Source organism: Octopus sinensis, linkage group LG7 (assembly GCF_006345805.1).
Source record: "Octopus sinensis linkage group LG7, ASM634580v1, whole genome shotgun sequence".
Classification (NCBI taxonomy): Eukaryota; Metazoa; Mollusca; class Cephalopoda; order Octopoda; family Octopodidae; genus Octopus; species Octopus sinensis.
In genome coordinates, this window is record NC_043003.1 from 30,400,717 (window position 1) to 30,416,982 (window position 16,266).

The 16,266-nt window shown below is 36.9% G+C and overlaps 2 protein-coding genes across 4 annotated transcripts in view; one reads left to right on the top strand and one right to left on the bottom strand.

Annotated features, from left to right (window-relative positions):
* LOC115214080 (zinc finger protein 62 homolog) overlaps positions 1 to 16,266 on the bottom strand; it is a 433,795-nt gene that overhangs the window by 198,183 nt on the left and 219,346 nt on the right. The gene's annotated exons all lie outside the window — the stretch shown is intronic.
* On the top strand, positions 144 to 10,503 carry LOC115214372 (zinc finger protein 239-like). 3 transcript variants are annotated; one of them, XR_004999836.1, is made up of 3 exons: positions 144 to 362; positions 2,056 to 5,863; positions 9,600 to 10,503. XR_004999836.1 is itself a non-coding variant. In XM_036504368.1 (2 exons), the coding sequence occupies exon 2, from the start codon at positions 2,663 to 2,665 to the stop codon at positions 3,638 to 3,640; it is 978 nt and encodes a 325-aa protein (XP_036360261.1). In that variant the 5' UTR covers positions 144 to 362; positions 2,056 to 2,662; the 3' UTR covers positions 3,641 to 10,503. The 3 variants fall into 3 exon arrangements, 1 of the variants encoding a protein (XP_036360261.1); XR_004999837.1 differs by having other exon boundaries at positions 2,056 to 4,643; XM_036504368.1 differs by having other exon boundaries at positions 2,056 to 10,503.

Genomic DNA, 16,266 nt, shown 5'->3' on the forward strand with positions numbered 1-16,266 from the left:
AAACACTGCCAAATCTGACTGGGCCTGATGAAACCTTCCGGCTTCACAGACCCCAGTTAAACCGTCCAACCCATGCTAGCATGGAAAGCGGACGCTAAATGATGATGATGGTGATGATGATTACTTTTTCTTAAGAATATACATGTTTTTATGATATACACAAAAGGTTATTTCTATACGAGAGGCTCTTTATTATCTTTATAAACTATCTTTCGAATTTATTTCGAAGTAGATAATTTTCTTAAAGCTTCACTTATTCGTTTCGGTAATTCAGAGAAGCCTTGTATTTTTTGCAAACCCCATTGTCGTTGGTCCCAATTTTAATAACACCGTTTTCTTCCTCTTATCCCACGTTTCCTTATGTAAGCATTATTTATATATATTTTTACATATTTCTTGTCTCGAAAATTTCTCTTTTAAATTTATAATTCTACTTCATCTGCACAATTCCTTCTCCTTACAAAAACCTGTTTTCTTTCGTCTTTATTTTTGCTTGTTTTCGTTTTCTCTGATTTTTCTCTTCATTTAAACTTCAGTTAATATTGTTTTCAGGGAGTTACGGCATTCGTTCGATATAGATATTTTGAGTATATCTTTGTTCTATTTCTTTAACCATGTTTTTTTACTCTTGTTTTTATTCTGTAGTCCTCTCGAGGACTGATAGACAAGAGTGTAGACTTTAAATGTTTTACGAAATAGCGGCTAGACCCTACTTATTCTCATTACGTGTGATCTGCCTCAAGTAAACCTAATCGGTTAATGTTTACATCTTCGGATGACACTTTGTTGTACAAACACCGTAAATATGAACAGTGATTCCTGTTTCCTATAGCGAAACCCATCAGTCTTAGAATCTTGGACGACTTTGTGGCAGATGCAATTCAATACCCCCAACGCGTTGTAAAGTTTCTTGGTTTTATAATACAAACTTCCTTTTAAAGTGATCTAAATTTAAACCTTCTATCAAACTTTCGTTTTAATATATGTTACAAACATCAGCTTAATACTGACAGTTATTTTACTAAATTCTTCATTATTTTAAAAATTAATCGAAACAGTGGCAGTGTATTTCAAGAGACATTTGGTAAGGAGAGTTAATAGAATTTTAAACAGCATAAATCCCAATGAAGTATTTGAATAAAGAAAGTCAGGCATTTACTATGTAAAAGGTAACTATGAGGATAATAGTAGTGATAATGATTGTCTAAATATCTCCTTTCAAATGACCGGCTCTTAAGTCATGTGATGAGAGTACTGGAAGAAGACATTCGGACGGAACCAAAGTCTTGTAGACAAGAATTATATTGTTAAATAACATTTTATATTCTTTGTTGGTCATCAATGTAGGTTACTAATATGTTGGTACTTCTTTCCTATGTTATCTTTGTAATAACATAACTACAATAGTTTTCAAAATTGTTGAATGTTTGAGAAAAGAAAGGAATTGTACTTGTGTCCTCATCATCATCATTTAACGTTCGTTTTCCATTCTGGCATGGGTTAAACGGTTTAACTAGAGATGGTAAGCTAGAGAGCTGCGCCTGGTTTCAGTCTGTTTGGCTTGCTTTCAACAGCTGGATGCCCTTTTCAGCACCAACCACTCTACAGTGCATTGGGTGTCTTTCCTGTGTCACCAGCACAGGTGCCTATTTACATGTCACTGGCACTGGTCATGACCACGATTTCACTTCGCTTGAAGTGTGTTCTCAAGTGCAGCAAATTGCCAGAAGCCTATGCTACTTGTCATTGCCTCTGTGAAACTCAACAATCAAAGATCATATTTCACCACTTCATCCCATGTTTTCTTGGATCTACCTCTCCGGCAGGCTCCCTCCACAATTATAGATTGGCACTTCTTTCTCCAGCTATCTTTGTCCATACACCTTACACAGCTGTCTGAAAACTACAATGGAGTTGGCAGTTGTCTTATCTCTGGAAATATGTTCTGATTCTTTTTATTATAATTTTCAGTATGTATGATCAAATATTTTTTCCAATAAAACTCATGTTAACACTTCATTGTCCTTTATGTCTTATATTGTCTTTTTATTTCAGGTTATCTGATGGTATTAAGGTAAAATGTTTTCACTAAAGATGATCAACATATAAAGTTCTGAAGATTAAAATTAACTTCATTAAGCTATGTCAGCCTGTTAATACATTTTCCTTGGAATTGAGATTATTTACTGTAATACCAAAACCAACAACAGATGGAAGGCTGTAGTAACAGTATCAACAGCATATGCATGACTGCAGCTCTTTTGTTACAACTACTGCTACAGTAAAAGATTAATTAGACTGAAGATATAAGGACTAAAAACTTCATCAAGCTGCTGTCAGCCTGTTTCTGAAACTCTTAGTTGAATGGATGTGAACTATTTCCTTGGAATTGAGATTGTTTGCAAAAATTCCTACATAAATGTTTACAGGGAAATTTTCTTTATAAATTAATTTAGAAAGCTATACTGTGAACTTTTAATAATTTTATACTTTAAGAATTTCATATCTGGATATACCTTGTTAATTGGAATGACTTTGATATTTTAGTTGTTGGCTGTCACATGATAAACTAATAAATCCCTTTGAAGTATTTTTTTTAACAGTTAAGTCATCAGACTTTACAAAGAATATCACACAGAAAATTAGATAAAAAGTAAAAGTTATGGATGAAAAAGCAGAACCCAAAAATATTGATTCATCAGAAGAGAAATTACATTCTTGTGATATATGCAAGAAGTTATTCACAACAAAAAAGAATTTAATTCAGCATAAATTAATTCATTCATTCTCTAATTTTTATCAGTGTGAAGTTTGTGGCAAAAGGTTCACTGCAAACAATTTATTTTCTCTCCATAAATGTAGTCATTCAGGAAAAAAACTGCACCACTGTGATATCTGTGACAAAAATTTTTCTTCAAGTGGCAGTTTATCTACCCACAAGCGTATCCACACAGGGGAGAAACCATACCACTGTGATATCTGTGGTAAAAGATTCTCTCAGAAAGGTAGTTTATTTACCCACAAGCGTATCCACACAGGGGAGAAACCATATCTTTGTGTAGTTTGTAACAAAGCCTTCTCTGATAGTCGTAGTTTATTTATACACAAACGTATTCACACTGGAGAAAAACCATATCACTGTGATATCTGTGATAAATCATTTTCTACAAAGGGTCATTTAACTTGTCACATACGTATTCACTCGGGAGAGAAACCATACCACTGTGATATCTGTGGTAAAATGTTTTCTGGAAGTGGTGACTTGTCTTCCCACAAACGTATTCACACAGGGGAAAGACCCTATCACTGTGACCTGTGTGGTGAAACATTTTCTAGAAATCATAATTTAACTTATCACAAACGTATCCACACTGGGGAGAAACCATACCAATGTGATATATGTAATGAAGCATTTTCTACAAGGAGTCATTTGTCTTGCCACATACGTATTCATACAGGAGAAAGACCTTATCACTGTGAAATCTGTGGCAAGACTTTCTCTCAAAGTGCTCATTTGTATCGACACAAACGTATTCACACTGGTGAAAGACCATACCAGTGTGATATCTGTAATGAAAAATTTTCCAGAAGTGATCATTTAACTCAGCATAAACGTATCCACACAGGAGAGAAATCATAGTTGTATATTTGTAGTGCAATATTCCTTTCAAGTAACAATATATATATATATAATAAATGAATTTTTTAATGAATAATCAGGTGGTGCTCCAGCATGGCCACAGTCAAATGACTGAAACAAGTAAAAGAAAAGAAAGAATATCAGTGTTATGAATTGTAGCATGCAAGTATCATCATCATTATTTTAATGTCCATTATTCAATGGTATGCATCTAGAGCAATTGATGTTTCGATCCTATTAACCCACCAGAATGCCCCTACATCCTTTTCATTCCATTTTAATTTTACCTACTTCCAAGGTGGCTATGAGATATTGTGGCATTTTAATTAGCACTCTGGTTATTGCTTTGTCTTTAGACTAAATCATTCCAGGTTTTGAATTTTTTTTTAGCATTCTTGACACATTTTGTTATTGCTGCTTCCAAAAGCAACTGTTTGGAATTCTTGTATTATAGAATCAAGAACTATGATGAGCAGAAGGGAAATAAGGAAAGAAATGCTGTGGGCATCTAACTACATGAATAATTTACTGCTAATCCTAACTTTGCCTTAAAGCATCTTCATACTTGGGTTGAATGGCTTTTGAAGGTCACTCATCTACATCTTATTTTTGCAGTACACACCAAACTATATTGTGTGTGATTCTATCAAAAAGTATTCTGATTGATAAATGCTTGATGGTTTATGCTTAACTAATACCTCTTGTCATTGTCTTGCAGTAGTATAGTATTTATGGTTCTACATCTAGACACAAATACAAACTAAATCCAAACTTTCTCCTGTACTGACTTACTAAAAAATTTTGTCAGCTGTTTTCTAGACTTTGTCGTCATACAGAGATATCTACCATTGTTCAATCCCAGCACATCTTACTTCATCTTTGTTGCCATTAATGATAATACAGCTACACCAGTCTTCCTTCATCATTTAATTAATTAATTGTCTAGTGTAGTAGGTACATTTCTTAGTTATTATCTATGATGGGCCTGTCCACAATGTAAAAGGTATTATGCATTCAACACTAATTAATCTGATTTTGTCATTGGATTGTGTCAGTGTCAACAGTTTTGTTAGCTCCCGTATTTCAGCTGGCTAGAGCAATCATATATTTGTGAAATGTGTGTTTAGTTATCTGAAAGTATGTCCAATGAAAATTAAAATTTTTGAACATAAAATACTGTATTTAATCTTTATGGAGAATGGGGTCAGGTGCAAATCATAAAAGTATGTGATGTTCAACACTTATTTTTTCTATTAACCTTTCTGTTGTAGCCTTAGCCTCTCTTCTACACTGATGAACTTTTAATGCAAGCTTTTAAAAGTAACATTTTAACTCTGACTGTACAATTCCATTCACCCATGCTAATTTGTGTCTTTGTCCAAAAGTATTTCTATTGTCTGCCATGTTACTGGCAATGGATAGAAAATGAAATCTGACAATAAAAAGTTGAGCTCCTGACATGATATATATTGAGTGGACCAAGAGTCACAAATTCTGACTACATATTGCAATCTGTGGACATATTTTTATATTTTGTGACTCTTGGCTCATTCTACATATGATTATGGAGTTCAGGTTATAACCATTATTTTCATTTTTAATCTTGATTTTTTTTCAGCCCTTCTTTACAATGTAGTTTCAAAATTTATCAGTTGTTTTTGTGCTGCTAAGGGCTTATCACTTAAAATTGCAGCATTATCACTGGAGGCTAATTCAAGTAGTTTTTCAACAGTAAATCTGGGTAGTCTTCTCTTGATTGTATCTATATTCTTGCAGAAATATACAGATTACATAATCCATAATAATTATGAAGATGTATAACGCAAGCTTGTCTTCCCCAAAGTTGTCTCATTACAGTTACCAGGAGGATTATGAACAAAAGCATAAATATCTGTGTACAAGAACATAATTGCATTAATAAATAAATTTGGCATTTTATTGAAACTTGGTATATCTTCAACTTTTCCTCTGTTTATACAGTTCAACAATGTTAGAAGAGTCCTCAGAAGTTTTCACAAAACTGTTTTCTTAACTGCTTGGCTGTCGTGCATATTCTTGATGGTAGTATTTGTTTAGTAGCATTTCTCTTCAGACTTATCATCATTGTCGTTATTTTAATATCTACTTTACTGCACTTGCATGGCTTGGAAGGCAGTAATTGAAGCAGATTTTCTACAGCCAGATGCCTTTCCTATCACCAACTCTCATCTGTTTCTAAGCAAGGTAATATTTACTTGTGGCCAGACATATTTTCACAAAATATCGGAATTGAATGACACTGGTTGTGTGACAGCAACATTTACAACTATTACATTAGGTCAGCATGAGACACAAACACACACACACTTGCACATGTGATTGCTTTATTTTATCCATCTACCAAATCCATTCACAAGGCTTTGGTCAGCCCAGGACTATTGTAGAAGACACCTACCCAAAGATTGATGAAGTGGAAATGAACACAAAATCATGTGGTTCAGAAGTAAACTTCTTAACTACACAGCACCTGTAAACTTAAAATTATTTTCTTTATTCTTCTTAGTCTTGTGAATAGCACTCAATTAAAGGGTAATACAGCAGTACATGTGCGATAAGTTGGCTTGTCATCTACAATGACTATGGAACTCATAATTGGTACAAGTAGCACAGGGAAATAAGTTGCAGCTCATCTGATAGAACTTTGACTGATCTAGTAGCTTTTCATCAAATAGTTGCATTTGCTGCTGTTTTGATTTCTCTTTATCAACAGATTCAGTGCATATTTAAGGTTCATTAGTTAAATCATAAATTGATTCCAAGTCACTGGTAGATTTTTCTGCCAAATCTTAATTCACCATTGATTTTCCTGTTTTATGGTGATGTATGGTTTCACTGGGTAATTTGTCCAATGTTTGTTTCTTTTCTTTGTCATTCATAAGGTTGTTTGGAGGTCATGTTCTAACTCAATACATTGAGCAGAAGAGAACAGTTCTGATCTGTGTTAAATGTTTTTTGATGAAATTATTTCAAGATTGCAAATCATAATCCTGGCAGTTTATATATATATATACATATATATACAGGATGTTGGACAAAATAATTAAAATTACTTTGTTAAATGGAAGTTTTATTATTTAATATGGAGTTGTTCCTCCCTGATGTATTATTCAAGGAATTGACTCATGTAGGTCATACAGGTTCTGAATAGTTGGGAGAATTTTGAGCCATTCTTGTAAAACCTGCTTTAACTCTTTCAGTGATGAAGGAAGAGGTTCCTCACCTGCTACTACAAAATGCACAATAAATGTTTGATTACATTGAGATCCAGTGATTATTGCAAAGGCCATTCCAAGTGGCCTGCTTCACTTTTGTGCTCTTTGTACCAATTTCGAATAACATTAACCATATGAATCTGCACATTATTGTCTTGCAAGATTACTCTACCACCAGGAAACAATGTTTGTACCATGGGATGGATATGATTGACCAAAATATGCAGATAATTATTTTATGTTAACTCTGCCATGTAGAACAGTTGATGGGCCAAGAGATTTCTATGACATGACTGCTGAAATCATCACAGATCTACCTCCATGCTTCATAGTTGTGTTGAAGGCTTCTTTGGGCTATCTCTCTATATAAATTCACCCTGAAGTAGGGAAATAGTAAATGAAGATTCATCAGAGACAACATTGACTACTACTTGGACACTATATTTTCTGCATATTGTTGTTGATGGGGAAGAGGAGAGGTATAGCAATTCAGCAGTTTTAGTGATTGATACTTTTTCTGTCTGCACTCCAACAATTTGTTCTTTTTGGAAATCAGTTAGTCATGCATTTTAACTTTAAGTATAAATATCTGCAAAGAAAAACGGGGCTATAATCATGAAGTACAAATACACATATACCAACTAGAATAACTTTGAATTTGTCATGTTGCCAATAAAAAAATAAATGTGGTTTCTTTTACTTTGTCCAACCCCTGTATGTGTGTGTGTATATATCTATATACCCAGTACACTCTATATAGTGGTTGGTATTAGGAAGGGTTTTCACTATAGAAACCAGACACTGTAGCAAGACAGTTTTTCTGACCTGTTTGATCCTGACAAACTGTCAACCTGTACCAGCATGGAAGATGGACCCTAAAAGATGATTGTATAGACTGAACTATGAAAAAAACACAAGGTGTGTGTGACTGTGAAATATGTTTTAATTTCATTATGTCATAGATAAATTTTGATAAATCTGATAAAGTAAATTTCTTGGATGCACTTTGACCACAGTCTGTGGGTTGTTCTGTGTCCTGGTAGTGAGCAAATCCAGCACATTGAGATTGCAGGGCATGACATGTTCAATATTATACATGCCCTCTCTATGTGTTCAAAACGGCCATGCACCATCAGCTCATGGAGTGCATGAGGCAGTTCACAAAAGCCATTAGCACCTGTGCCCACACTCTGAGGAAAGCTGCCTCCATTTCCACATGAGTTGTTGGCCTTGGGACCACCTGGTTCAGCCATCTCTGGATTTCATGCCACAGGTGTCCAATTGGATTTAAATCCAGGCTGAGAGCATGGTTCTGATGTTGTACTGATGCAGGAAGTACCTGGTGATCCTGGCCATGTGTGGAGAGATCATTGTCCTACTGGAACATGTGGCGGTGGTAACACGAAGAAGGGCACAATGTGAGGTCTTAGGATCTGGTCAACATAGCACTGCACTGTGATGCAATTCCCTCTGCCTTCACCAACATTTTGGAACACATGGGGCCCAATTGTTTGATTGAGGCCTATAGCACCTTTAACCACGATGCTTTGGCCACCCCACATGTCTCAGTGCCCAATTGACCGACGCTCAGTCTGCCCCTGCTCTCCAGTGTTTAAACAATTTCTTCATTATCCCACTAACTTAAATCTCAATCACTTTACGTTTATGCTATGTGTCTTTTCGTAAACCTAATTTATATATCTTATAATATTGCAAATCACAAGTTTTCCAAAAATATTATTTGATGGAATGACTTATTAGCATCATCATCATTACCATTTAACGTCCATGTTCTCTGCTAGAATGAGTTGAGCTGTTTGACAAGATCTGATGAGCCCAAGGACTACATCATGTCCCATTGTCTGTTTCTACAACTCGATGCCCTTTCTAATACCAACAACCACTTTACGGTGTGTACATGGTGCTTTTTTCATGCCATCAGCACAAGTGAGGTCACCATGCAGCTTGCAAGACTATGAAACTTATGCTAAGGGAATAAGGAGAAGGGTAAGTATGAGAGAAAGTGGCAAGAGCAAAGCAAGTTCTTTACTGAAGAGTAGCTACATGACTACTCATCTTTTAGAGAGAAAAGGGTGAAGCTTGAAATTTGTGATAAGGTATCAGAGTGGATCTTCAAAGTACAAAGTGGGTAGGAATGAGTAGGATAGGAGTGCAAGCAGTGATAGGAAGAGTAGGGGATGTCCAGTGAGTGGGAGTAGAATAAAAATGATGATACAGTAAACAGGGAGATGAAATAAAGCTGACATGCTGTTAGGTAGGTTGCAGGGGTGAATGGGAACAATTCAGAGGCAGGCGCACTGTATGAGGAAAGTGGGAATGAGGGGAAATAATATGGTAGCACAGTGCAGGGGAGAGTGGTGTGTGAAAGTATAGGTGGAGATCAGAATGGATGAACAAGGGATAACAAGTGGAGTGATTTGGGGTAGTAAGAAAAGTGGTATCAAGGAAGAACTGCAGGTAAGGGAGGTGATGGGTGTCTTAAGAAGGAAGAGAATTGGGTAGAAGGCTCAATTGTGCATATATATGTGTATATGTATGTATGTATACTGGGTGTTTCAAAAAGTTTGATATCATTTTGCAATCTAATAACTTTGTCAGTTCTTGTTCAAATGACTTCAAATTTTGACAACAAATGTAGAAGATGGTCAAACTTTTATGCTTAATGTTTGATATGTTTATCTTTTCAGGTATAGAAATGGCATTCACTGGAAGAGAAAAGCGTTTTGTGTGTTAGAGTATGCTCAAACACAGTCGAAGGAGATTGTGCTGTGTGCATTTGTGAGAGAGTTCTCTAAAAAGTCACCAACAGCAATGCAGATTTGGACATGGCACAAAAAATTCAAAGAGGCCAACAGGATCTAGCTGACCACTAACATCAGAAGAGATGGTCGAACAGGTTCGCCATAAACTCTTGTGTAGCCCCCAAGAAGTCCAAAAGAAGAACAAGTCCGGAAACCCAGATTCCTCCAATGACAGTTTGGCACATCTTGAAGAAATGCTTGCTAATGAAACCCTACAAGCTGCAGCTCATTCAGGCCATAATGGCAGATGGCAAGTGAAAGTGCAAACAATCCTGTTTTGATATGCAAGAAACACTTGAAGCCAAGTTCAAGGAACATTTTGTTTTCAGTGATGTGTCACATTTCATATGAATGGCAAAGTCAATAAGCATAATGTTCGCATTTGGGGTGAAGAAAATTCCCATGACAGTTGAGCACGAGAGGGACTAGTAGCACCCTCTCAGTTAATTAAATAATAAAATTTAAAAAAGGGATGTAGCTTGAGTGACCTTCCATTGAATGTTCTGGAACATTCCATGACTTTCCAGATGACATGGAAGTGAAGGACTTCTGCTCCACATATAAAACGAAAAAACGAAAGTTAATCTTGCCTTTTTGCATTTGAGCTTTGGATGAGAACCATTGAGCGTATGTAGGTTGTTCTTACAACTGTCTTGCGGTTATAAGATATATTGTTTTTATTCCAAGTTATTCTTATATACTATGTTGCATACACAACATTGAGAAACTGTTATTTGTAAAGTTGCAAGCACACACCACAATGAATAAAACCATTATTGTTCCTGTTTAAGGATTTTCTTCGAGTTGTTTTGTTTTGTTGAATGTCGAGGAGTTTTCACTTAGAAGATGAATATGTAATAGTGATCCTGCCAAACTTTCCTTCAAAGCTAAATTAATGGTTGGCATGCCAGAGGTGTCTACTGGAGTTGACAACCCAATATCTAATTCACTAAAACTCACCAAAAGTGAAAGTGAAGCAGCTTCATGGTCCGTTTTTCTTTGAGGGAAATGTTATCTGCAAATGCTTCAGAACTGACTAATAGATGAGGTCATTGCAAACGAACATGAAGACTTTATTTTTCAACAGGATGGGGTTCCACCTTACTGTGCAGGCTTATCTCAGTGACAATCTGCAAGGGAGATGGATCGGGCATGCTGGTGATGAAGATAATGTGCTGTTGAAATGGCTGCCACGTTCACCTGATCTGACACCTTGTGATTTTTTTCTCTGGGGCTATGTGAAGGGCCTTGTCTATGACCTCCCTCTTCTTGCAAACCTAGAGGAACTCGAGCAGAGAATCACTACTGCACTGGAGACTGTTACCCAAGACATGCAGCAGCATGTTTGGGAGGAGCTGGACTACCAATTTGACATGTACCGTGTCTCAGGTAGTGCACATATTGAACATTTATGAAATCGTTGATGGAATCCACATACCTTTGAATTTCTCATCCAAATTTGGATGTATAAAACTATAGTGGATGTCAGTATGTAACATCCTATAATTTTTATAATTGCATCCGAGAAAGAGGGGTCACTATCTTGTATGTAAACGACAAGAAAATAAGACATTCATAATAAGTCATGACATATTTCTTACTGGATGTAATGCGTTAACATATAGGTTAATTGAAGAAAAAGCTTGGAATGTCACATGAACATATTTTGTAACCACATGTCTCAAAGCAAATAGGGCAAACATCCGCGTATACGGGTGTGTATGGGAGTGGTGTGACTTAATGCATGTCTAGGAACCGACAGGCAAGAGCGGCACAAAATTAGAAATGTGTTCCTCTATATAAGGGATGAACCGGAAATCCCTAACTTCCACGTCATCCAGCAGTTAATTGGAAACTTCTAGAATGTACGAGAATTTTCGAGAAGGTCGAGGGAAATTACTCTCTTTAGATCCCCTTTTCACTTTGCTTTCCTGCTTGACTGCCATGGATCACTATGAATCTTATGTTGCTCAACATTAAGCCTGTTTAGTTTCATTTGCTTTGACTATGTAGTTTCTGTGATATTTACATATCAAATGATATCAAATTTTTTGAAACACACTGTGTATACGCGCGCGTGCACACACACACGCGCACGCACCCAGTTCTACCGGAACTCAGTTACACTGAAGTGGACAGATTTTCTTGAGAATGCTATATCACCAACTATCTTGGTCTTTTGTGATTTCCGCGAAGTTCTAGATCCTGAGATCAGTTTTCATCACCTTGTCCTTTATCTTCCTGGTTTCTCTCTCTCTCTCTCTCTCTTCTGCAAGCTCCATTGAGTTTTAATGACTGGCACTTCTTTATAAAGGTGTCCTCATCCATATGCATCATATATTCATGCCTGAGCAGTCTTCTTCCTTGAACATTACATCTAATTCCTCTTTTGACCAGGTTTTCTGTCAGCACGTATATACTGTATAGTTTATTCACCTTTGCACATCCAACAGATTATGCTTACTTCGTTTCTCTCCCGTCTTCACAAGTTCTCTGTATTCAAGGCCCATAACTCAGTACCATTCATCATTGAAACTCTAATGCATACATCATACCATTTGCCCTTCATGCTAAGGGAAAAGATCTTTGTTGCCAGCCGTGGTTGTAGCTCCGCGAACTTTCTCCAACCCATTCTTACTCTGATTTCTATGCTTTCCGAGCAACCAACTCACTAATTACACTACTGAGGCAACAAAAGCTATCAACTACTTCTAGTGATCCATCCAGGCATTTAAGAGAAACTATTTTCACTGTACTCTTATGTACTGCTCCACTGCATATATCACATACCAAGCTTACATTCTCAGACAGCCTGACTTTGCTTCTACTCCTATCTTGTGTCCAATTCCCTAAAAGTATCTGAATCCTATCTTGGAGCATTATCTGCAAATTTGTAAAGGACAAACTGTGATTGCATATGCACTGAATGGTCTTCATTCACTGGGGGTTTAGTATTTAACTGCAGCAAAAAATTTCCATGATAGTAACTGAGTCAATCTTCTCTTCAGGATAGTCCTTTTCTTGTTGCTTTCAGTATTTGAGCTTCAATAAATAATAACCTAATAATGGCTTGTTGTCAACCTTATTATTTATTTAGCTTAAAAACTATACTGTCTTTTTTCTAACTAAAACCTTTGTCATTGCTGGGTTTACCGTAAGTCCTCTCAGTACTAAGTTTAATGCCCATACCTGGAATTTCTTCTTCCTTAGAGTGTCAGCTATGAGAACAAGATCACTTGCCCAAATTGAAAATAAAGGATAAAACCAAAAGAACTGTCAGCGTGAAAATAATACAGGAAGTATATAACAGTAATGTCATTGAACATTTATGTCAGCTGGATTTGGCTGATAAATTAGACAATGGGGTTCTTTTCTACTCTAGGCAGAAGGCCCAACATTTTTGGGAGAGGGACCCAGTCGATTAGATCGACCCCAGGGCACAACTGGTACTTAATTTATCGACCCCGAAAGGATGAAAGGCAAAGTTCATCTCGGTGGAATTTGAACTCAAAATACCTATTTCTTTACTACCCACAAGGGACTAAATACAGAGAGGACAAACGGATTAAGTCGATTATATCAACCCCCAGTGCGTACTTATTTATTCGACCCCGAAAGGATGAAAGGCAAAGTTGCTCTCGGCGGAATTTGAACTCAGAACGTAGTGGCAGACGAAATACTGCAAAGCATTTCGCCTGGCGTGCTAACTTTTATAATCTGAATTAGAATTTTTGGTTAATGTTGACATTATTACCTGGAAACAAAATCGAAAAAGAAAAAAAAAATGGTTTAGGAAACGAATATGAAAACAAAAAAAAGTCCGGTAGCGAGAGGCCTTCGGAAAATTCACAAAATCCGATGTTTTTCCTCATAACTTTTAGGAAAATGTTTGTTTTTTTTATGAAATTTTATATAAATACCTTTCAAATGGTATAGATTATGATTATAAAGAAATTTGAGGGGAAAGGGAGAGGACTTCGAAAAATTCACAAGATCCGATGTTTTTTCCCTCGTAACTTTGAGGAAAATGGATATCTTTCTACTTCACACCCACGTAGGAAACGAATCTGAAAACAAAAATGCACGGAAAGTCATGGGGTGGGTAGAGAGAACTTTGGAAAATTCAGAAGACATTCACTAGATCTGAGTTTTTCCCTCGTAACTTTGAGGAAAATATAATCCTTTTGAAATCACAAATTAGGCTTTTCTTCAGGACCTTGGATGCTAAAAATCCTATTGAAGGGTGCGGGTCCTTACTTCTACTAAATAAATATGTGTGTATATATATATATATACACGAGGGGCGTTCAATAAGTAATGCCCCTGACCCACTTCCCATAGCAGTAGAGCAACGAAACTTGGCACAGTTATTAGTCTTTTTCTACATAGGAATCACCTATGATGCGGCTCTGGAGACCGTTTTTGTAAAAGAACCCAGCTTGGTCCTCCAACCTCAACGTGACTTCAGAAATCAAGGCTGCATCATCTGGGAAACGCTTTCCTTTCAAAAACAACTTCATGATTGGGAAGAGGTGAAAATCAGAGGGTACAAGGTCAGGAAAGTAGGGGAGATGGGGAGGAGTTCATAGCCATACGCCTGTGCTCCTGATCTGGCGACAAGCGAGTTGTGGACCGGAGCGTTGTCCTGCAGGAGGAGGATGCCTTTGCTGATCTTGCCCCGCCTCTTGATTTTGATAACTTCTCTTAATTTCCTCAAAAGTGAAGCATAATAGGCTCCTGCAATTGTGGTACCCTTTGCCAGGAAATCTGTCATCACTACTCCGTCCTGGTCCCAGAAGACTGTGAGCATGACCTTGCCAGTGGAGGGCTGCACCCTTGCCTTCTTTGGAGGGGGTGAGTCACGGTGCTTCCACTGCATTGACTGGGCTTTGATCTCTGGATCATCGTGATGGACCCAGGTTTCATCCTGTGTAATCAGTCTTTTGAAAAATTTTGACTCATCTTCTTGGCACATCTCCAAATTCACCCTCGAGCACTCGACGCGTTCTTGCTTCTGGAAAGGCGTGAGCAACCTGGGAATCCATCTGGCAGACACCTTTTGCATATGCAAATGGTCATGAATAATAGTTTCCACAGACCCGGTACTAATCTTGACCTCATGGGCTATTTGGCGAATAATTATGCGTCGATCTTCCAAAATGGCAGCCTCAACTTGACGGACAGATGCCTCATCAATGGCAGAAGGGGGCGACCAGATCTGGGAGCTGTTTCCACAGAGTTCTGACCATGTTTGAATTCACGATGCCAGCGTTTTACAAGGTCATATGATGGGGCATCATCACCATAAGTTACTTTCATTTCATCAAAAGTCTCCCGTGGTGTGCGTCTTTTCAAATACAAAAACCGGATCACTGCTCGACACTCAACAGGCTCCATTTCACACTTGACTCGGTTCAAACACCTGTAAATCAGAAACCACAATTAATTCAGAGCTGTAATTTGCCACTTACTCTATAGAGATATAAAGGATTGCACATGCAAAATTTCAGCTAGATCAAACAACTGCAAGTGGGTCAGAGGCATTACTTATTGAACGTCCCTCGTATATATATATATATGTACACACACATACACACATCTAATTTTCCGAAGTCCTCTCCCTACCCCCCGTTGCTTTCCAGACAAGGCCTCTCCCCACTCCCCGCTGCTTTCCGGGCATTTTTGTTTTCATATTCGTTTCCTACACCCTTTTTTTTCCTTTTAACAGCCATTGCACTATTTTTTTTTTTCCATCTAGTTTCCGGGTAACGTCAACATGAACCGAATTTTTTGTTAAACAAAATAAACAACTTGATCATTTTATCTATTTATTATTTTCGCACATACGATGTTATTTAAATTGTTTATCACTTTATAATGAAAAATGTTGGTTGTTTGATTTCTCCTGTCAAGCTTTACATTATATAAAGAAAGGTGGAGAGAGTAAAGAAGATATAGAGTTAACAGAACGGGTATAGAATGAGTGCATATACTCTACTTGGAGGCAAACAAAATAAAAAGGTATTATTGAGAAGCGGGAGTCGGATCTTTTCACTTTGACCGGTAGATTTTTAAAATAATTTCTTTGTAACTAAACACTTTTAAACTTCGTATACTGGTAGTGTGTTACATAAAACATATTTTTCTCTTGGCTTTCTTTAGAAAATTCTGTAGTTTGTAAGCTATTTGTTGTTAAATTTCTTGCATTTCGGAAATTTCAACCAATCAATGACGTCTATTGAGGTGAATACAATTTCTGCGGTTGTTTGTCAATGCGGTGTCATATCAGTTCGTCACTGTTATTTATGACATATTTCCTATCAGTTACGTTCGTATGAATAAAAGATTATCGTAATTAAACTTTTATTAATAAACACATATTCTAAGTTCACAACATATGCAGTTTTAATTTCCCTCTCTGTTGCACAGATACACACGTTACATCTTATATAATCGTTTAAGAAACAGATTGGGTTTATTTACATTTCTGAAGAAGAAAGATACCCTTGCCCCCACCCCTAACCCTAAAAGAGATCGAAATGCAATAGATCGA

Coding starts and splice junctions, on each gene's coding strand:
- LOC115214372 (XM_036504368.1), top strand. CDS start 2,663: ATGGATGAAAAAGCAGAACCCAAAAATATTGATTCATCAGAAGAGAAA.